Source organism: Coccinella septempunctata, chromosome 2 (assembly GCF_907165205.1).
Source record: "Coccinella septempunctata chromosome 2, icCocSept1.1, whole genome shotgun sequence".
NCBI classification, from domain to species: domain Eukaryota; kingdom Metazoa; phylum Arthropoda; class Insecta; order Coleoptera; family Coccinellidae; genus Coccinella; species Coccinella septempunctata.
Window position 1 is genome coordinate 38,977,228 of NC_058190.1, and position 19,626 is coordinate 38,996,853.

At 34.0% G+C, this 19,626-nt stretch overlaps 3 protein-coding genes across 5 annotated transcripts in view; 2 read left to right on the forward strand and 1 right to left on the reverse strand.

Annotated features, from left to right (window-relative positions):
- LOC123307550 (guanine nucleotide-binding protein G(o) subunit alpha) overlaps positions 1-15,423 on the forward strand; it is a 32,215-nt gene extending 16,792 nt beyond the window's left edge. For both annotated transcript variants that reach the window (XM_044889910.1, XM_044889909.1), the window contains exons 2-8: positions 3,583-3,625; positions 5,426-5,567; positions 10,036-10,196; positions 10,523-10,651; positions 10,738-10,867; positions 11,279-11,432; positions 11,939-15,423. In XM_044889910.1, coding sequence (XP_044745845.1) covers positions 3,583-3,625; positions 5,426-5,567; positions 10,036-10,196; positions 10,523-10,651; positions 10,738-10,867; positions 11,279-11,432; positions 11,939-12,126 — 947 coding nt within the window. In that variant the 3' untranslated portion in view covers positions 12,127-15,423. The remainder of the gene's footprint in view (positions 1-3,582; positions 3,626-5,425; positions 5,568-10,035; positions 10,197-10,522; positions 10,652-10,737; positions 10,868-11,278; positions 11,433-11,938) is intronic.
- A 736-nt stretch (positions 15,424-16,159) lies between these two features.
- On the reverse strand, positions 16,160-17,427 carry LOC123306879 (SAP30-binding protein). Its single transcript, XM_044889059.1, has 2 exons — positions 16,720-17,427; positions 16,160-16,571 (listed from the first exon to the last, which is right to left on the reverse strand). The coding sequence occupies exons 1-2, from the start codon at positions 17,225-17,227 to the stop codon at positions 16,249-16,251; spliced, it is 831 nt and encodes a 276-aa protein (XP_044744994.1). The 5' UTR covers positions 17,228-17,427; the 3' UTR covers positions 16,160-16,248.
- Positions 17,428-18,768: 1,341 nt separating this feature from the next.
- LOC123308710 (exocyst complex component 4) lies at positions 18,769-19,495 on the forward strand. 2 transcript variants are annotated; one of them, XM_044891482.1, is made up of 2 exons: positions 18,769-18,898; positions 18,958-19,495. In XM_044891482.1, coding segments are annotated over exons 1-2 (408 nt in total). In that variant the 5' UTR covers positions 18,769-18,896; the 3' UTR covers positions 19,364-19,495. The 2 variants fall into 2 exon arrangements, with proteins under 2 accessions (XP_044747417.1, XP_044747418.1); XM_044891483.1 differs by having other exon boundaries at positions 18,769-18,894; positions 18,959-19,495.
- Positions 19,496-19,626: the final 131 nt, after the last annotated feature.

Genomic DNA, 19,626 nt, shown 5'->3' on the forward strand with positions numbered 1-19,626 from the left:
CTACGTTATGAGTAAACTGGAAGACCTGGGTGATATCTTGTGTTCGAAAAAATTTAATTAGATAAGTGAAAAACCATATTCCGAAATTCATTTCATTTGATAAAACCGTTCGAGATCTAAAAATATTATCACATTTTTCTTTTACAGCCTGTATCTTTTAAATCGAGCCGATTCGGAAAAAATGGAAAAGGAAAAAAGTGTTTCTTTTGACCTCAAGAATCTACTATTAAAATATTTGTCCGAGTCAAAGACTCACCCTGTATATAAGTAAGCATTTAACGATTTACCTCTACTCCTAAAAATCTAGAGCCGTAAAATCATTATTTGAAATATTTACTTTCCAGTTCGACCATCTTACTTTCGTATTTTTATGATAATAATGATAAAAAACGTTATCGAGTCCGCCACTGTGCTCGAGACCAGCGAACCAATTGATTTTACATCCATCCCCTCGTTAACACCGAGCCGATTGCGCGAAAATCTGTCTTCCTTATCAACCTCCGCCCACACCTCGCAAAATTGCCGCAATTCCATTAAAGTCCGTCTATAAATCTGAAAGTGCAGTTGACGAAGCGTGGGTGTGGCTTTTCAGCTCCGCTCTCCACACCGATCGAAAGGACCGGAACAGCGTGCTGCTGCTGTGCAGCAATTTCGCGGAACGGACGCAAAAAGCGTCCTGCCTCGTGGTCCCCTTTTCGACGGGAAGTTTCATTTAGGAATTAGGACGGAGTGTCTTTATGCAGGCAGCAAGAGGATCGATGTACATTTTGCGATATGCGATTGTGAATAGTCCGAAATGGATATTTTTCCATCATTTTTGGCTTGGACTTAGGCCGCGTTCGATAGTCCACGAAACGCCCTTTCCGTAGAGGTATAAAACGTCCATATCGAAGCCCGGGAAGTCGCCTAAAATAATTCCCAAAAAGGTTAAATTTCGGCTATTTTTGACGTTTACGCGAAAGGTGCAAAACTGTTTGGAACAGGGGCTATGTTTTGTCACTATGGACCGAATTAACAGGTGGTTACACTCTTGCCCACTTTCACGACCCCTAAATACCCGAAAATTGCTTAAGAAAAAGGTGGAATTTTTGACATTTCCCAATTTCGTTTTTCCATTCGCTGTGAAAGGAAAAACCATCGATCAGTTGAATCACAAGTGTCATCTGTGAGAGGAAGCACAAGTGTCATCTGTGAGAGGAAGCACAAGTGTCATCTGTGGGAGGAAGCACAAGTGTCATTTGTGGGACGAAGCACAAGTGTCATCTGTGGGACGAAGCACAAATGTTATCTGTGGGTCGAAGCTCAAGTGTCATCTATGTGCGAAGCACAAGTGTCATCTGTGTGCGAAGCATAAGTGTCACCTATGTGACGATCGAAGATCAGAGAAAATTGCATCACTCACAGAGCGGGGTGTTTTCCATCGATGGGAATCATAAGGGGCGTCATTGAACTTCTTTCTTGAGTTCAATGCGGGGCGTTCGTTTTTTTACCATCGGAGAAATGTCGGATTTTTTCGAAGCGTGACCGTTTATCAAGTGATGATTTCTCTTTTTCAAAGTTGAGATTGAAAAAAAAATGGGGCGTCAGATCGCCCCCATTCATACATGTCCGTATTTCTTTTCGTTTAATTCGAGAAATTTTGTGGGGAGAGGGGTTATACCACCCCTCCGGGAATTAGAAGGTTATTTCTCGTGAGGTTTAAAAGCGGAAAAGACTCTTTTTCTTGAAATTACTTGAGGAATCTCCCCTCTACGTTTGTATCTCCAATTTAGGAACATCCTGTATTATTCGGTTCTGACGACCTACAGAGCCGCTGTTTCGTTTTCAATGGCTCATTTATACTGTATAAAATGAAAACGTTGAATCAACAATTAACCAGTTTACTTACCTTCTGGACGTCTAAACCCCACTACCAAAGTCATACCCTCCTAGAATGAAAAACATTTTCCCAATCTCTTCTTCGGAAAATGCAATTTCAATCCATTTTTAATTCATAGGACGCAAACAACTAACCAAACTCGTACCATTCCTCCTTCGAGTCATTAAGCGAGATAGAAGTTATTAATCCTTGTTTTGCTGTGATATGCCGTTAGGCATTCCTATCTATCAGCCAAGTCTAGAGAAGCTTTGAAGTACTCGAGCACATATGGTGCTCATATGGCTCTCGAATCGATCTGTGGATTCATTATGCGTTGATTGAGTACAGGATTGTACTCGATTTTTTGCGGGAGTTCTTCTACTTACACCAGTGGTTGGAATGAACATCGAAAGATTTGTTGAAAGCAAGTGCAGATTTACTCGAGCGTCGTGGATTGAGAAGATAGTAGCAAGAAAAAAAGTTTATATGAGGTATGTCCTTTCATTGGTTGGAGGAGCGTCAAACGTCTACAGGGCGTCAAATGGACATACTCGCTCGTTACCGTTTTGTACTTGGTTTTATACCACAGGGCAACTTTGACAATTCCGTACAAATTCGACCGGTTGAACGAAGTTAAATGTTGGATCTGACTAGAATTTGAACTGTACAGGGTGGGCTAAATTAGTGATACCTGAACTGCAACTTTTTAACCCAACGAGTTACAGGAAAATGCATGGCACATTTCGGTCGTCTTTTTTCGATAAACTCATAATGCTATCAACTGCATTCTTCTATCTTCTTTTGTTTTCGAGTTATAGGACAAAATTGAAATTTCAACTTTGGTCATTATTTCCGTTTCTGTTTGTGCTAGGATGTTGAAATGAAAACAATATAGAGATACCTTTTGGATGGCAATCCAGTCGCGTACTATAATTTTTTCCAACAGTTATATTTGTTGAGCTATAACGTGAAAATGTTATATAGATCTTTTTGAGTTCTTTTCCTCAAAGTGAATGAACTTATGATATCATTGGATCAATTATTCAAACGTAATGAACTCAATGTTATGGTGAAAACAACTTCCCACATTAAACCAGTAGACAAAACGAAACATGTCTGTTGTACCACCTTCACCAAAGCACTCTTTGCAGTAAGTCACACTCGTCCATTGTTCCAAGTACCGGTATCAATAGTGACCTAATGACCGAATAACGATCACTATGAACGCAAGCTATGATTATTCATTCAGAATGGAGCCCATGATTCACATACACTATTTCGCTGTAACTTATTGATAGTAATTAGTAATTAAACGGATAAAATTCCTAGTTAGACTGGTGAGCATCAATTGAGTAATTATGAGGGGTTTGGCCTTTGCAAGGTCGAATAAATTATTTTTCCATTTTGAAAGCGGGATACAGTTTTTTGTAGTTTTTCTGATTCTGCTTACACAAGGTTTTCAAATCTTTTCGTGATTCATCGTGAAATAATACATTTTTATTGGGAAGATTTGATTGATAATGAAAGAGGTCAAAATGGAGGGTATTTTGGAATATCTAATTTTACATTTTATCGACGTTCTAGTCGAATCTCAAGTCAAGATCACCTAATTGGTGGAATTTTTTGTAATAAACCAGGTACCATTTATCAAGAAAAAGAGAAAACGTAGCCAATTTTATAATAGGAAGAGTAAATCATTCAATAATTCTTTTTTTTTCTTTCAGGTGCTGGAGAGTCGGGTAAAAGTACTATTGTAAAACAAATGAAGTGAGTATAAAAAACTAATAAGAAATCCATGTTAACTGTTGATCTTTTTTTTTAACCTACACTTATTTTCACCACTCATTAACTGAAAGAGCTCTCAACACAAGTAACGCCCTTCACAGATCTATTACTTCCAATTTTAAAATGCATTTATAAATATCAATATACTAACTAATAGAGTTAATTGATGTGAATAAATTGATATAATTACAAAGGGTAGAAAAGACCATCACTAAATTGTTTTCGCAACTATTTGCTTAAACTGTATATTACCTAATGTTTATTACGAGAAAAACTGATTGATCTGTGATTTTATTATATACAGGATGATTAAAACGAAAGGGATATCCAATAACTAGAGATGCCTGCGAGATACAGGGTGTGGAAGTTACTTTGCAAAATTTTGAAAATAATTCTTATGACATAGGTAACTTTCAAACCCTGTTTATTGTGTACTAGTAACATTTGTATGGGACTAACTACGCTTAAACGTCTTATGTAATACGTGTTGTATGTCGTTTCTTGGGATCTCCTTATATGATGATCCGATATACACATGTCACCACATACATAAATATCTCTATGCATATATCATTACGACCGAATGTAAATGCCACCAAATTTCAAGCGACTCCATTCTCCAGAATGTGGAAAGTGGTGGTCATACCTTTTATCGAAATTTCGAGTAACATATTTTTGTTACTCTCTGATCATTTTTTTTTCTTCTTTCCAAAAGGAACATTGAAAGGTGAATGTCCCTAATGATTTATTTACAATGAATTTATCGAGTTAGCGTAGGTTATCTTCTTCCGACCTATAGAGTTGCTCATCTTCGATTCAATTATAGTTTATTTATTGTAGATGTAGGCGGTGGACTTTTCAAACATTGAGTGACGTATGTCACACTAAGTAAATAATAAATATTTGTTGTTGGACAGATTTTTGGTCCGCTATTTCCGATACTGTTAACCGCCTCCAGGCTTACTCTCGTGAACTACTATATACAGAGTGAGCCATTTTGAAAGATCCACTGAAATCACTTCTTGGAAAGAGCCTGGATAAAAAAAGATTCTTAGTTTCCAGGGAGACCTGGAAGGCAGACATTTAATCTGACCTTGGAAATTGATTTCAATACCAAGTAGATTTTTTGAATAGGGAATATATATTTTTCTTCGCATCTTTGCAGAATCTCACTTCTTATTTTTGCCATAAAATGGATGTATGAAATGTTTTATCTTAGGAATGTTTATGATGAAAATCTTCTACACAGCATATTTGTAGAAATGATTATTCTTGGAGAGACAAATAACAAATCGGGAATAATTTTTTTGATTAAAAGATACGAATAAAAATTAAACTTATACCGTATTTCATCTGATTTAATGTTCAAAAGTTTCCTCATCATTAGAAATGCACAGTTCTATCCTCTGCTTAAAGCTTTGGATGGCCGAGTGGATGGCTGATAAAAGCATGTGCTCAGTAGTTTGTGTGTATGAGACTTTCATCATATCCATCCTGAGCATATAGCAGTTCACATATCTCTGCAACGCTTCACTTTTTGGCAAAAATGACGGAGACCAAATGTTCCTAGTTTTTCACGAAGGAGTAAACCTATTTGACCTTTAAATCAAACTCCAAGGTCAGATTAAGGTGTTAAGGGTGTTCCAAAATTTAAGCTAGATTTGAATGGAATGAAAACCCCAGTTTCTAGTCTTCAGATTATTATTTTCTTATCGAACCATATAGTATATGCAGTGGTGTTATTTATACATTCCTTCTTTTTATTCATCTTGTTTTTTTCAGAATAATTCACGAAAGCGGCTTCACGTTTGAAGATTTTAAGCAATATCGACCTGTAGTGTACAGTAATACCATACAGTCACTTGTAGCGATTCTCAGGGCAATGCCGAACTTGGGAATAAGCTATGGAAATAATGAGAGAGAGGTAAGCTGAAAATTGTTCAAATCTTTAATTTTTATACGGGGAGTTTGGTGAACATGCGGCAAAAATTTATTTTTATGGTTATTCATTGGTCTATTTTGGGAATATTTTCTTCTGTGATGAAAGCTACAGGGTGAAAAAGTTTGCGACAACCTTTTTCAATATTTCTGTATTATGGATTGCTCGATCCCGGACTTGAACCCCCCAGATTATTTTTGTGGGGTCAAAAATCATAAGTCAACGCTACTCCAGTGGATGTAACTCAATTAGTGATGTGTTTGAAAGAGTTCGGCAGTCAATGATGAAAAGATTGAATGCATTTTGAAATTCATGGCTCGCCCTATATATTCACGAATAAAATACCAAAATAGATCCAAAAAGGTTCAAGTCAATTATTCCTTTATTCACCTATAAAAGTTGCGTATAAATTGCCAAATAAGACGATATAAACGCTGCAGAGTTAAACATTGATTTCTCCGTTTTCTGACCGTATATAAACAAACTAAATTTACGCTTTTAATGGAGTATTATTGGCGTTACGGAATTAGATTCCTTTAACTAAAGATACAAACATCACCTTGTATTTGAACATGTGGATTTACTCAAATAAATATTAAAGTTATTGATGTTAAGCATCTTGATTCGATTCGAATAATTTTTCACATATTCATGGCCAATAATAACATTCTTGAGTTACGAAATGAATACGAAATTATGCAATATGGCACATTCCAAAAATATGTGGATTTTTAAACTGAGATTTACATCACTGGGTATATGTAAACTCATTTTGTAGTTGCCGCCCTCTTTAAATCGAGGTATCGAATTTAAAATTTCGAACTATTATAATAAAGGGTGTTTACATCGTTTCAAATCTCTACTGATTCTGAAAAATCCAAGACATAAATTTGTGGCGTGGTTATTTTCAATAAAAAAACCAATAGCTAAATATTCGGTTGAATTAGAGACAAAGAGAGAGACAATCGTGATTTTAATAGTAATCATTAATATTAATACTAGGTTTTCTTATTTCTTTGTCACTTCGTCATCTAGCTAGATAATTCAAATATAAATCACATCTAGATATCTAATTGAATTCAGATTCAGAGCCTACTCACTATATTGGGCAACTGATAGTAGGTACAGGTGTACCAAGATCCACAGTGGACATTAAAAAGTATTTGATGGTTTATTTATGTAGAAATATTGTTCAAAACGGCGTATCATCAAATCTTTTAGCGCCATATGTTATGTGTCTTTAATCAGACCATTAAAAGGCGGAAATTGGAAATCGTTGTATGTGGGTGGCATTGTATGTTTAATGGACCTGAAGAATAGAGCATGTTCAGCGCTCGGTATTTTTCTTCATTGATTTTATCGTTCTAAGTTCCAATATATCAAGGATAATTTATGTAATATAATCTCGAATAGAACCAGAGACCTACATCCATTGTTCTCTACATGTCAGATGTTTGAGGTCGGAAAATGCCTCGAAACCTCTCCTGGAAAATAAGGCGAGAAAGCAAAAGTGGGAAGTTACACCCTTTTACCGAGCATCGTTTCGAATGCGGTTAACCAACCGTCGAACTCCTTCAGGTGGTGATACGGTGTTGCTTCACATTGTCCCTCGGAAAAATCAATGTTAACAGAGAAAATCTCCGTCATTTCAACATTATCATCCGTATATGTGCTTATTTTATAAATAGCCCGAGTAATACAGTCCCCTCGCTAGCAGGAAGGCCGAACTTATCGATTCCGTGACGTCACTGCTTGGAGAGGCGACGTTGCCGGTTGTACACCGGAAAAAGTCTTTTCCAACAGCGAAAATGTGAAAGCTCGGTTTTCCCACCCGCTGCTTGTTCATTGTAGAAGTCTGGGGATTCACTATAGTTTAATTGTCATTTTGATTATTGGTGGTCTTAATTTTGACAAAATTGAACGACTTTTTTTTTTATTACGGTAGGGGTAAAACTGTTCTTGACTCAGTGTCTTCCTTACTTTAGTGTGGCTAACTTCCACTCCCCTAGCTATGGATCTTGTGGTTGTTGTTGATTCATCCCCGACTGTTTTCAGAATTTCTTCCACGATATCTGCCATTGGAAATGTTGCAGGCCAGGGTGTATACAGGGTGATTCATAACTATTGGGACATAGGCTAAGGGCAGATTGTTTGGACCAAAATATGGCGATAGGACCAAATATACCTCAATAAAATATTGCTGTGGAAAAAGATAGAGAGCGTTAAAGTTGAATTTTTTATAAGGGGACAATAATATTTTCTTCGAAGTTCTAATGTCCTTTATTGAAAGAATTAGAAAAGGCATAGAAGTCGGAGGAGGCCACATAGAATATTTAATTTAAGTTTATTCTTTTTATGTTACATTATTTTTAATTATGCTTCATCATAGAAATGAATAAATAAAATAAATAAATCGTTACTTCAAATCCCCTTCCGATGCTCTGAACTGTTCGATTGTGTTTTTCTTAAAAACGGATGAAAAAATATACAGTTAAATTATTAGCGAAAAACGAAAAAAAAATCAATCATCAAATTTAAAATATCATCATTCAGGTAAGGGAGGATCCAAATGTATTTAAAGCTCATTATTCTGAACTGGAATCTGAATTCCATGATATGCACTAGGACGAGTTATTCAACTACATGTGTTTCGCTGTCACAATAGCATCTTCAGGTGGGTGGAGGCTTATATTACAGTGTTTTTCGAAACAGTCTGTGCCAACTTCTCATGAGTCAAATCACCTAGCTAAAATGCATCTCCTGTCTGAGCTACAGCGTGTTTTATTTAAATGGGCGATTTTATGTGTTCTATTCTAGGCTTGCTAGTGGGTATCGCCTGTCTTGTTTCATTTTGACCAAAAAAATGATTGAGTGACTATGTTTGCCCCCTTATATATATCCATTAAAACAAGCCGAAATTCAGGTCGACTTCAAAGGAATTCCAGCTAGGGTGTGTCTTGCCCGGCAAGAACATCCATGTTTGGATAACTTCGTTACAGGAATTTCGATCCTCCCATTATGGCCAAAATTCCACTTCACAAACACGGCGGGGCGAGGGGTGGTAGCAAATTTCCTCCTCGTATCGTTTATGAACCCTCCATTATCGATCTTCCGTTCAACCCCTAGAGTATCGGGAGTATCCCGAAACGTTTTCACTATTCCGAACATTATTGACGCGGATAATCAACAGGTGCAAGCAGCCAAGTCAGGTTGAATCGTTGAACTCGGGTTTTCCACGGAGCACAGGGAGAAAAGAGCTACGTCAACCAGTCTGGGGTAGGAGCAGGCTTGTCGATATTTAACTGTTGAAGATTTGCCTTAGGCATTATTCATGTTGACCTTATTTTCGCTGGTAGTTTTGAAGAAACGTCGTCTTGGATACCGTTTGATTTTTAAAACATTATTCTCACCCGTTCTTGTCCACCTATTTTAGGGGCGTAGCCATTGGCAAGGGGCCGTGTGTAAGAAAAGTTGAACTTGGTATTACCCTCAAACTCAGGTCAATCGCTGAACTTCAAGAGAAGAATAATATCTGCACATTATCCATTCACCGAAAAAAAAATTCAGTTTTACTTCATAGCGTCTGCAGTTTTTGACATATCGGTTCTACATAAGGAGATATACCAAATAATAATAAAAACTACAGGGTGACTTTTTTTCAGGGTTCGTTACCGTTCCCTTAAAAAGAATTCCATGTTTCATTAGCTAAGTTTTTCAATATCTGACATTTTTTCGTATCTCCAACTAATTTCGAGAGAACGGACCTACTTTATCACAAATGGGTCTCGCCTTGTGACACCCCCTGATATAAAATCAACAAATGTAACGATCTAAATCGAACTAGCAAGCACCATCGCTGAAAGTATTAATTGAAATACCGCTACTACTCAGTAGTTGCTGACCATGGTTTCGGTCTCATTTGACCTTGTCAGAGCAACACAACTCACACCCCGACGAAATGGAATGAATTGATGGCCCCTCTGTCAGCAGCAGGTAGGATGTAGCAGTACACCCTAGCTACATCTGACAGGAAACAGTAGGACCAACTGAATTCATTTCCCTAAATCGAATACCTTATATTTTACGATAATTGTAATTGAACAAAGAGAGAGGAGACTGAAAAACTGATTAGCTTCTTAACGTGGAAATCATTTTCTTTTCTTGAAAAATACATATTACTCCTTAATTTTTCGCTTCAAAACACGAGGTTCAATCATTTATAATTATAGTATTACTCCAATCTATGTGATTCACGTCTGTTGAGCAATACATCTAATAATAATAATAATAGAGCCTTTATTGGAAACATACAAAGTCTAGCAAAACCTACTCCACTCAACCCTAAACTATGTATGTCTCTATACTCTTTATGTTGTTCTCATGTTCAGATTTCTTCCTGTATAGGTTTTTCCACGAATTAGAAATATCGAATACAGTTTTTTCGTTGTTTTAGGTGGATGGAAAAATGGTTTTTGATGTAATACAAAGAATGGAAGATACAGAACCATTCTCGGAAGAACTCTTGGCTGCAATGAAACGCTTGTGGGCAGATTCCGGTGTACAGGCTTGCTATGCACGCTCCAACGAGTATCAGCTCAACGATTCTGCGAAATAGTAATTATTTTTTCAATTCTCACTTCTATTTCAATCCAATATCAAATCTGTTTTTATATAGTCGAGTCGTTTGATAACAGGAAAACACGATTTTCATGAAGATTTATAGATTGCACAAAATATAATGTAGGCACAAAATCAAACCTATTGGAAAAGTTGCTGTTTTATGAGAAATATATAAAACAGACTTTCCGAGAAGTCAAGTTGTAAAGTTGCCAAATCTAATTGAAAATCTCTCTTTGTGAAATGAATGAATAAGCTAAAAACACAAATAATGTCATTCATTCTAATTATTTTTCCGTTGTTCTAAAATTCACAAATTTCAGTTTCTTGGATGGTCTGGACAGATTAGGAGCCAGAGATTATCAACCAACAGAACAAGATATTTTACGCACAAGGGTAAAAACGACAGGGATAGTAGAAGTCCATTTCTCCTTTAAAAACCTCAATTTTAAGTGAGTTTAATTCTTATACATCAGCTTGTATTTGAACAGACGAGAAATAATCATTTACCTTTTTAACACCCCTTCATTGTTTTCAGACTATTTGATGTTGGAGGTCAACGATCAGAGAGGAAGAAATGGATACATTGTTTTGAAGACGTTACAGCGATAATATTTTGTGTAGCTATGAGTGAATATGATCAAGTTTTGCATGAAGATGAAACTACGGTAAGAAAAAAAAATATTTAATTGATAGGTTTGGATATCAAGTAAAATCACCATTGTATAATTTTTTATATCTTTCTTATTTAGATTCTAGATCGTCACTCCTCTAGAACCTTTGCTTAAGTTTGCAATATTAATCTGAAAAGCAATTTTGGGATATCGACTATCGATTATAGAACCAAATTATAATATTATTATTTAACTGTACTAAAAACAGATTCTATGGTTTTGGGTCAATTACGGATTTTTATCAAGTATGTATCGGTCACATCAATTCAAATATTCAGCTGTGTTAATTCTTCTTAAGTTTGTATTCATTGAGGGATTATCAATTTTCAATAAACAATGAGGACCATGTTTTTAAATTAATTTATGTAATGTATCAGTATGTGTTTCAACCATTTTCTTTTTCAGAATCGAATGCAGGAAAGTCTTAAGCTCTTCGACTCCATATGTAACAACAAATGGTTCACAGACACATCCATTATTCTTTTCCTAAACAAAAAAGATCTTTTCGAAGAGAAAATCAGGAAATCTCCACTAACCATATGTTTCCCTGAATATGCAGGTATGATTCCAATGGTTCTGAAAAAATAGAATTGACTAGACAGGCTTCTTCATATTGTCATAATGCTGCATTTTTGATTCTTGTGATTAATTTCATTTTTGTTATCATAAAAGCAGAAAGCTAAATTATTCTGTTAGTCGAACAATTGGTGAACTATAAAGAATGTCCCACTGGGAATACCCATTAGCTGAGCTATTAGCTCAATGAAACCTACTGGTCTATAGATAGAATAGATTATAGTTGGAATGAAACTATATACTAAGAAAGGAATGCAGTGAGTTGCAGAGGCATAGCAGCCACTGATTCCTGGACTAGTCAGAGCCTTTTTACCATTAAGTATCATGGTGAGGCTAGTTCAATTCTGATGTTACATTTTCCAGTATGTACATATTCAGCAATTGGAATTCCTGAAATTCACACTCTGTGTAAACCGCACACTTGGTAATTTTAGATGTGTTGAATCATAAACTTTGGGAGTCAATTTTAACAAAATCATATGTTTTCAGGCGCACAAGAATATGGTGAGGCGGCAGCATACATTCAGGCACAGTTTGAGGCGAAAAATAAGTCCACAACAAAAGAAATTTACTGCCACATGACATGTGCAACAGATACGCACAACATCCAGTTTGTATTCGACGCAGTCACAGATGTTATTATAGCGAACAACCTTCGTAATTGTGGTCTCTATTAGGGATAATGTGGTTCTCACATTCTATGTGCAGTGACATTTTTAAACATCGCACCCAAAGAATTCATTTCGTTGGGACATGGTTGCGTAAAAGCAAATTGCAGTGGTATTTTCCAACATTTTTTCATCATTTTGAATTAGAAAATGTTAAAGGGTTTAAGGTTACCATGAAGATCAATTATCCCATAAATATTTGATTTAGTATTATCAGTTTTCATAAAAACTTCATCTGCATCCAAGCTACAGGACAATCACCTCTAAAATTTATTTTTAGAGTGATATCATCCTTGCTCTCTTTTTATTCCTTTGAAATCAATATTGATACATAAATATTTTGATAGGATCCCATTCAACTTTTTCTCATTTCAAAAATGTTAATGCCGCAATATCCTACAATCGAGATTAATTTGAAGCTGAAAACGATCCCTCGGCTAGAATTCATAATAGCCGAAGTTGAAATTTCAATTCAGCAACATATAAGTTCATCATATTTGATTTTTCAAATTACTCATGCATCAGAATATTTTAAGATTGAAAAATGTTGGAAATCTTCAAATTGTACCAAAGTTGAGTGAGAAATTGATGTGTTCTTATGTGTTACATTACATTATATGAGTTGAATCTATTTTTCAGGCGGTAGCTTGCTATGCTTCTCTCTGTATATAAACAGATAAAATAGGAAGGATAATAACGTTGACTTCTCTCTGAATATTTTTGATCAAAGACAATTCATTCAATTAACAGCTTGGTTTTCCTCCTTCTTGGCCATTGAGCTAAGATATTGCTTCTTTTTCATAATCTTATATCTGTGTATAAAATCGAAGTTTTGCATTTTATTTCATCATTCTTAAGACTTGAGTCTTGGTAGAATGTAAATATCAAACCATTTTTATATGAATTAAAATCAAAATATGCAATAACTTGACAACACATAATTTAAATTAGTTCATCAACAAAAGAATTTTATTTTGCTGTCTTGAGTGTTATACGCAGATAGTTGAAGAAGGCAGAAGAACCAGAATTATTCTTTTTTAATTTGACATTACTGAGGGGATTTTGAAATATTTTTGGAGAATATGATAATTTATCAAACATTCATGAAAGCACCAACTTAATCGCAGAATCAACAAGTTTCACCCTATTTTTATTCATAAGCCAGTGCCATTCAAGAATCATCAGCTGCTGTAGTATCTATTTTCAATTGTTTTATGTTGGTTAATATTATAATTTGTCATATTTTAATCAATTCGATTATTTTTCTCATTATAATATATTATCTATTTATAAGATCAAGTTACCAAAAATTTATGTATTCTACTTTATCTTGATTTTGTTTCTCACAACTTTCGCTCAAAAATTCTACCTAAAAATCCTAATCTTTTAAGTTTGCTTGAGTGAAGTGAAAAGTAAGTCTTTTGGACTGGTAGAGTGTATAACAATAGATGAAAAGTACTCTGAATGTGAAAATATTAATCATTTTAGGGATTCAAAGTTACATAATGTGAATAACAATTTTAAAGCATTTTCTTGTATATTACAATTATTGTTATCGGAAGTATGATGAAAATTTTTCATTTTTATCGTTGCCACTCTGTAGCCAAAAGATCTTCCTGTGAAATGCTTCTGTATTCATTCTTTTAATAATTCATTTTTGCCATTGCTTTTTCCTTTTAATTTCGATTAATTCAATTTTTAAGAGGAGCATGTTCTCAATTCAGGTATAAATGGACCCTTTCAACTTAGATTTAAAGGATTGCATCGTACGTACATTAAAATATGTGTAAATAAAAATATATGGCGCTTTAAACAGTAGCTTCAGAACATTTCTTAGCTTAGTCATATTATTTTTTTGTCATATAAGAAAATAATGTTGATGCATTTTATGTAAACATTCCTTGGTATTTTGTATCTGTAATATTTTTTTATTATAAAGTGGCATTTTTCTTCTGAAATAATTCACAAAATAATGTTATACTGCTTTATCTGTAAGTATTTTGTGAAATCTGATTTTTTCTTCCAGATTTTAGATGATTTTACAACAATATAATTTTTAAAGCACAGAATTCCGAAATGTGGCCCTCATTTGAATCATTTTACTCTATAACACAATGTGTGATCTGAATAATTCAAATCCTCAAACATATATCTTGTAAGGTGTATTGTTTTCACACAATGTATGATGAAAAAATGATTATCAGGTAATTCGAAAAATCTATAACTCATTACTGGTAATTATTCCATAATTATCTCAGAACTTAACTAAGGACCAATTAAAATAATTTTGAACCTTAGTTTCCAGCACAAACCTGTCTGAATAGATTCTACATCTATTTAATTTGATCAAGATAATTTTGATATTTTTTTAATATTATGTAATCGAACAACTAACCCACTTTTCTTTCAAAATTGAGGTAATTTGAATATTACACAGAAAATTATATTGTAAGTCATCACATCTACTTGTAGGAAAACCTCTTTTTAACAAACGTTGTAATTAACCAAAGAATGTTATTTGTACAATTTAAATTCAATTCTTCGATCTTTCATAAGAAGGTAGAAGTATTTTTCAATAATGCTTTCATACAAACTGTGTATATCAATAATAATTCAAACTGATCATGCGAAATTTCATTGAGGGTGCCATTCTGATTATTATATTCACACCTTTGAAAATAACTTTGAATGTTCACAAGGGAATTTTCTGCGAGTTGTTGAGAATGACTTCAACCCAAAGACATAAGGTATGTAACGCTTTATATCTTTGTTAATGATCAGTAGTTAACAAAATGAATGTTCCGGGTACTAAATCATTTGTAATTGTTGAATACATAATGTGTGTTATGTATTTTATGAAATATGTAAATACGGACAAGTTCGTTGATTAGACTATTTGAAATATTCATTATGTCTGATATAGCGAATACTCTACCTTCTAATTTTGAGTGTAATACGCACATATTCTATTCTAGGTCGGTCATCATGATGAAATAATTGAAAATTTTCCTTCTCTGAAAATATATGGACATTGATAATTTTCCGTTTACCACAGGAATTTTACGCAAGGCGCAGAGAAATATTCAAAATTTTCGAAGGAAGAATTTGGTGATTTTTTAGTGGGAATGCCAAATTTTGTACAAAATATGGAAAATAAGTGGATTTTCAAATTTACCCAATCGAAATGTGGAGGTAGAATCGATAGGATGTTAAGTTCCTCTAGTCAGTTCTTTCAAATTGTATCATTGCATATTATCATACAGTTTTTGTATTTCATTTCAAAGAAATAAATCAAGGTGTAACTTTCCTTTTGTTTCAGTGTATTAATAATCCTCCTCACCTTACTCACTGAAAGAGGTTCAAACTTCTTCACTATAATTTTTATCATATTATTATAAAGACAAAAGAGTTAGTATTGGAGCATGGTAGTTTCAGAAATTTATCACTTCAATTAAGGAATTCTGCAATAATTAGGCCGCTTATTTGGAAGGAGCAAATGTTCATTAATTTCCATTCAAAATTAATGAAAAAAATGACAACAATCCTACTGAAATATTCAGATATGAGCCGAATTCTAATTTGGCTCCAATCAAAGATTAGACCTCTATCTAATCTTTGCCTCAAATATACAGGTAGCACCATTCTAAACTCAAACTTTGATTTCAGTTGCTCGATTGTATGCAGAAAATTAATTTGCTGAATTCAGCTCAACTTTGGGAATTCTGATTTCAGGATGTGATTATATCCTTCGAGCGCTTTCCTGACTAATTTTTTTCTGGTAAAATTGGATTTTCACTTAGAAAAAGCTCATCACAAGTACCACTTCAGTAAGTTAACTACATTGTAGAATTATTATACTTTCTGATTCTAAATTGAAATTTCAATCCAAAATGATCTATTGTCTCCCAATGAACATTTTCAAAATTAATACCCTGAGAACTTCATATACTTGATGAAAATACACTCAAATAAGATGAAAAGAGTGTTATAGTGCATGTTTTAAAATATCAATAAGGGTTATTTTTACCAATAATTTCCTCAATTGGGGCGATTCACAGTGTTTTATTTCAAAATCATCGAAATGTAATATCTATTTACAAATAAAAATTTTTTACCATAAGTATATAATATTCATGGCCTTGGTTTCTTTGGTAGAGACCCAAATGCAGATATTACAGTACTCTTGGTACCTGTAGCACTAGTAGTAAGAGTTGGTGGTTGCACTAATCCTGCTGGTCTGATACTTGCTGGATTGTTGCCACCAGGTTGATCCCATTTACTCTTCCTTTTTCTAGATTCATCTTCTTTTTTCAAACCTCCAATTGAAAAATCTTTCGATTTCCTTTCTTTTTCCCTTTTTTCAATTTCAGCTTTTTGAACCTTAGCTAGTTCTTCATAGTAAGATTCTTTACTCCATTTCAAGGGATCATATATTGAAGGTGGATAATTAGTGCCTAAAAGTATGAATAGAAACTCATGTTATTTTTGTCATAAAAAATTACAACTGGAGTTGAAATAATTTATGTAGAATTACTCAAAAATCTTTAGAATTATTAATTTTTGAGAATATAACAATAATCTATCAGTGTTTCAAGTACCTACCCAATTCATTGATAGCACAAAACTGTAATAACTTCTCGTAAATACTGGGATTTCTGAAGTCCTTCCTTTTTTCAATGAATGCGTTCATATCTAACTTCTCATTTTTCATTTTATCATAATATTTCGCTATTTTGTCTTGTAAGTCGACTGAACAGTTACCAGGGGGCTCTGGAGGTATGCTAACTCCGTCCTCTGTGAGTTCCTCTTCAGGATTTGGATTTTCATCTGTAAGAAGTATGACTTCATGTGCTGGTGCAGTTTCATCTACTTCATTCTCATCCTCTGAGACAACAGTATCATCATGATAGCATACTAATTTTGCCACTTTTGATGTCACTCTTACTGGGGCTACAGTTGGACTAGAAGGTAACGATGTAACTTGACTGTATGGTGATCCGTTTTTATTTTCTCCATTATTTTGTTCATTATCTTCATCACTTCTATCTTCTTCACCTTCAGAATCAGTATATGTTGCAGTCAAAGATGCCAATGCTGTTGAGTTTGACATGTTTATTCCGGAGTGGAGATTTCGCTATTTGTTTATATTTAAAACTCGAATCATTAAAACAAAATAAAGATTTTCTTTCTAAGTTGTAGTCATTTGTATTAATCAGAGAACATTAAATAATATTATCAGACTGTTATTATTGAATAACATTAGGGAATGACAGAGAAACTTTTTTGAGGTTGACGTTTGACATTACTAGTAGTATGTGATATGTGATCTACGATTAACTATATCTACGACATTGAACTCTATGGGAGTTCATAGAGTTCAATGATCTTCGATTCTTTACCACAAATTGTGGAGGCTACACTTCATAATTCGATGAAAAGAAAAATATTTCATTCTGTCAAATAAAATATGTAGTCAAATATCCATGTGTAATCATTGAACTCTAAAAGAATTATTTATTTTACAGTTCAATGATAGAAAATAGTTCAAATGAAATATTTTTGACAAATTTTTAATAAGTCAGTAGGCATTATACGTCGTAGTTCTAACTTACAGTGTTCATTATTTGTAGGGATGTGTAGTTCGTTCAATTTCGAGGAACCAGATCGATCTAGATCCATTGCTGAGAAGACCCGGTTCAAAAGACCCGTTCAATTGACCCATTGGTTCTTTTAGGTAGTTGGGTTTTGGGTTGTGATCCAAACATTGCGCATGGTTCGAATTCGGATCCGTAGTCCCATTTCGATCAGTTCACTGTTCTGTTAGGAATTTCACTTCATTTTAGTTCAGTTGAATTAAATTTTGATAGAATGGAATATGGATGCTTCTTTAGTTGCAAACAGCTGTGTTTTGTGGGCCATAATATTTTTGATTGGCTGAAAATAGTTAGTTGAGGTCAAATTCGTGAGAGAACCGAGAGAAATATTGACCCCAGTGTAGAAAAAATTCAAAAACCAAAAGTCTTTCGAAAGGAAATGGATATCGGACGATTCAAATTTTGAAATGGAGACGTCAATCATTGATTTACAGGTTCGAAATTCGTGAGATCTAGTCTCATTAATTTCGTCAAAAACTGAAATTTTTGAAATCAAGATTATGTTATTGCTGCGAATCCAAATATTTTCCTCAAATTAATCTGAAAAAAAGTTGTAGAATTGACCAATCACTTAAAATTTACTTTATCAATATAGCCATAATAACAGAAATATAAACTTGTAATTTCTACTAGTCCTAGTTCCTAAATCTATCATACTTTCTTCAACATAGAGCCGTTGATTCACTTGCGAAATGCAAGTAATATAAGTTCATTTTATTACGACTACCATCTGTTTCTTTTGGGTCAGTCTGAAACCCATCTAACTATTCGGGTACCTGGGTAATGAAGAGACGGAATTATGAATCATTCTTTCCATTCCAGATCTTCCGATCTCCAGATCCCATATCGATTTTGTGGGTCGCATGGAGCCGTTTGGCTCATTCGACCCAGTTGAACGAACGGGTCATTTTTCGGGTGAAGAACTGAACGAACCATTGGTTCTAACGAACCGGGTCTTTTGATTCGTTCGTTCGTGAACGACACATCCCTAATTATTTGATATATGTCAAATCGTCAGGTTATCATCTGAATGCCAGATTAACAAATAAAAACAAATCGAAACGAAAATACTGAAAAAGTGGAAAATAGGTTTTCAGCTAGTTATTATATCTTGTTGGGACCTGTATGTGTAACATTATTCTCAAGTTTAATTTTCATAGTTTCAAATAATAATAATAATTTCGTAGAGAATGGAAGAATCTCCACCCTTCAAACCCCCTAGAGGGGTAAAACCAATCAAAGAAACCAGAGTTCTTATGTCTGTCATCAGAAGTCTTACTGCTAGTGAAACCGATGAACAAAGAGACAGAGAAAAAGCAAATTTAGAAATGCAATATAGACTTTGTGACCAAAAATTAGATGAATTGGTATCAAAACATGAAGATGACCTGACGTTAGTCATGCAAATGTTTGGAAATATATCGCAATCTGTTAATGAGAATAGAGTTAGGATTAAAAAAATTAAAGAAAGTTTGATAGAATGTAGAAAAGTTTTGGGATATAGGAAAGAGAGAATCAGAAATTTATGGCGAGATCGGCTAGAATACAAGTATATTTTGGATATGATGGCTGAAAATAAAGGAAACTCATAAAGAGTTGGATATTTCGAAGATATATTATAAACTTTGAGTACATAAAGTTTGGATATTTAATAATTGATTTATATATACTGATTGTATAGATATCTATTTTCACCTATAATTAAATATTTTTTCTTGTTGAAAGGAATGTTATTGTACCTATTTATTCCTAGACAATATTTCAATCTGTATTGTTTACATGATATGAGCACTGTAGAGATACATGCAATGCTGCCACTAGCACTTCAATGCACTATATCAATTTCCATAATTAA

Coding starts and splice junctions, on each gene's coding strand:
- LOC123306879 (XM_044889059.1), bottom strand. CDS start 17,227: ATGTCAAACTCAACAGCATTGGCATCTTTGACTGCAACATATACTGAT. Junction 16,572..16,719: donor TTGTGCTATCAATGAATTGG/GTAGGTACTTGA, acceptor TCATACTTTTAG/GCACTAATTATCCACCTTCA.